Here is a 2,222-nt window from a genome sequence, read left to right on the forward strand (position 1 = left end):
GGTTTGAGATAACGTTACATAAATCATAGTGCCTAAATGTGGGTCTTTTTATAAAGCATCTGACAGAATGTTTATTGTGCCTTATGTGGCACAAATAGTAATATATCAAATAATTTATAAAGAAAAAAGTGATGTTGTATCACACAATTAATAAATGTTCCTGTCTCGTTGCTCATGAGGGTAGTTCTTTATTTATTTTAATGTAAAAAAAAACAATCTGAATCTTTTTGGGTGGAATAAGAGGATACATAAATGTATGATGAACATTTCTGTTTCAGGTTACCCAACATGGCAACTTTACTGTATCTCATCGGTGGACAAGGTGGAGGTTCATTTGAACTCACTGGAAGGGACAATGGTGCCACCCTCAAGAAGATTGGAGTGGCAGTGGGTGGCTGGCAGATCAAAGCAGTGCGGGCAGAGCTGACAGACGGGCGTGTGAAGACCTTTGGAGATGCAAACACTTTCAGTGAGTTTGAGTTCAGCCTTGGTGAGCGCATCACCAAGCTTTCCCTGTGGGGGAACGGTGCCGGCACGCGTCTGGGTGGCATCAGGTTCTGGACCAGTAAGGGCCGGGAGTTCTTTCAGCATATGAATAGCTGGCCCCTGAAGACTGAGTACTCCATCGACGTGGGGTCTGGGGTCTGTCTGGGGCTGCAGGGAAATTGTGGCTCTGACATCGACTGCATGGGCTTCCTCTTCATCAGCCCCATCAGGACGTCTGTGCTAACCGACATGCGCTATCCTAACCTGGCCATGTTCACACCTCAGGTGAGTGCAGCTCTGACAGTCAGAATATGGCAGGATCAGTGGGCCAATACCTTTCAAATAAATGTGTTTCTTTATTCACTCAGAAAAGCAACTGTAATGGGATCAATTTCATGCATGAAAAGCATCTGTTCTCATAGTCCATAAGTGTCAACTCTGATAGAAATGTCTGTATTGAAAATGAGGCATTATGGGGGTTGTGTCCATGACAGAAATTGACAAGAATTTTTCCTTTTCTTTCAGTATTTCTGACAATGTTATACCCATATTTCAAAGAGCAGATTAATCTCCTATGTGTTTTGGGGACAATTTAATTTGTGAACAGCAACTACAGACGCTATTCAGCATTACAATGATCCTCTTTCTCTTGCTTATTCAAGGTGAATAAAGAAATACTTGTTCCAGTAAAATGCTTGTTGGCCCACTTTGCATTCCATACAGGAAAACTTGTCGTGTCCTGTCTACTGAATAAACACTATACTTTGATATGAGTCAACACAAAAAACATACACAAGATAGCACACAGAAATATATCTGTTTTTTAATGTTGGACTGATTCTTAATTAATACTGAAGAATAATTTTTAGTCTGTGTGTGTGTGGGGGTGTTTGTTTATTTTAGGTAAAAAAAGAATATATCAAATCGGTGTCTTATCACAACAACACCACTGCGCCTCAAGATCAGACCATTCAGTACAGCAGGACCGTGACCAAGAAATCCTCCTGGACCACCACCAATAAGATTGAGTCCACCCTCAGTGTGTCTGTTCAAGCAGGGATCCCAGATCTGGCTGAGGTGTCTACTGGGTGGAGCTTGACCGTGGGACACGAGCAGTCCTCCTCAATATCCAATGAGGAGAGCATAACAGAAGCAGATACCGCCACTGTGAAGATCCCTCCAGGGAAGACCGTGTCTGTTGAGATGTCAGTGGGACGAGCAGTCATCGACCTCGCCTACTCAGCTGTAGTGAAAGTCACATGCCTGAATGGTAGCGAGCTGGTCTTCCCATCTACCGGGAACTACAATGGTGTGACTTACACTTCAGTGAATATAAAGACCACTGAGTCTGATAAAGTTATGAATGTAAATTAAGATGTATTAACATCTTACTGTGCATAGTTTCATATTGATTGCAAAAGATTGATTTGATTGCTAATGCAGAGTCCAGTGAACTTGCTGATTGAATGACTGTCACAGATAAATAAATCATCATTATAAACCTGTTTGTGATTCCATGTCTCTCCCTAGAACTTAAAAATAAAACAAAATATAAAAATAGGTCTGGAAACATTGTTGCAGGTTTTAACCCTTTTATTGAAAATAAGTTGGTGAGGTTTAGCAAGCACAGTATGGTGTGCTTCCTTCACACAGTGGTAACCCCTGGTGTGCTGGGTGGAGTAACCCCTGGTGTGCTGGGTGGAGTAACCCCTGGTGCGCTGGGTGGAGTAACCCCT

The 2,222-nt window shown here is 42.3% G+C and overlaps 1 protein-coding gene across 1 annotated transcript; it reads left to right on the forward strand.

Annotated features, from left to right (window-relative positions):
• The first annotated feature begins 257 nt into the window (after window positions 1–257).
• Window positions 258–1,982, forward strand: LOC106024146 (aerolysin-like protein). Its single transcript, XM_034288829.1, has 2 exons — window positions 258–771; window positions 1,390–1,982. The coding sequence occupies exons 1-2, from the start codon at window positions 289–291 to the stop codon at window positions 1,858–1,860; spliced, it is 954 nt and encodes a 317-aa protein (XP_034144720.1). The 5' UTR covers window positions 258–288; the 3' UTR covers window positions 1,861–1,982.
• Window positions 1,983–2,222: the final 240 nt, after the last annotated feature.

The sequence above is a fragment of the Esox lucius genome, chromosome 20 (assembly GCF_011004845.1).
Source record: "Esox lucius isolate fEsoLuc1 chromosome 20, fEsoLuc1.pri, whole genome shotgun sequence".
Classification (NCBI taxonomy): Eukaryota; Metazoa; Chordata; class Actinopteri; order Esociformes; family Esocidae; genus Esox; species Esox lucius.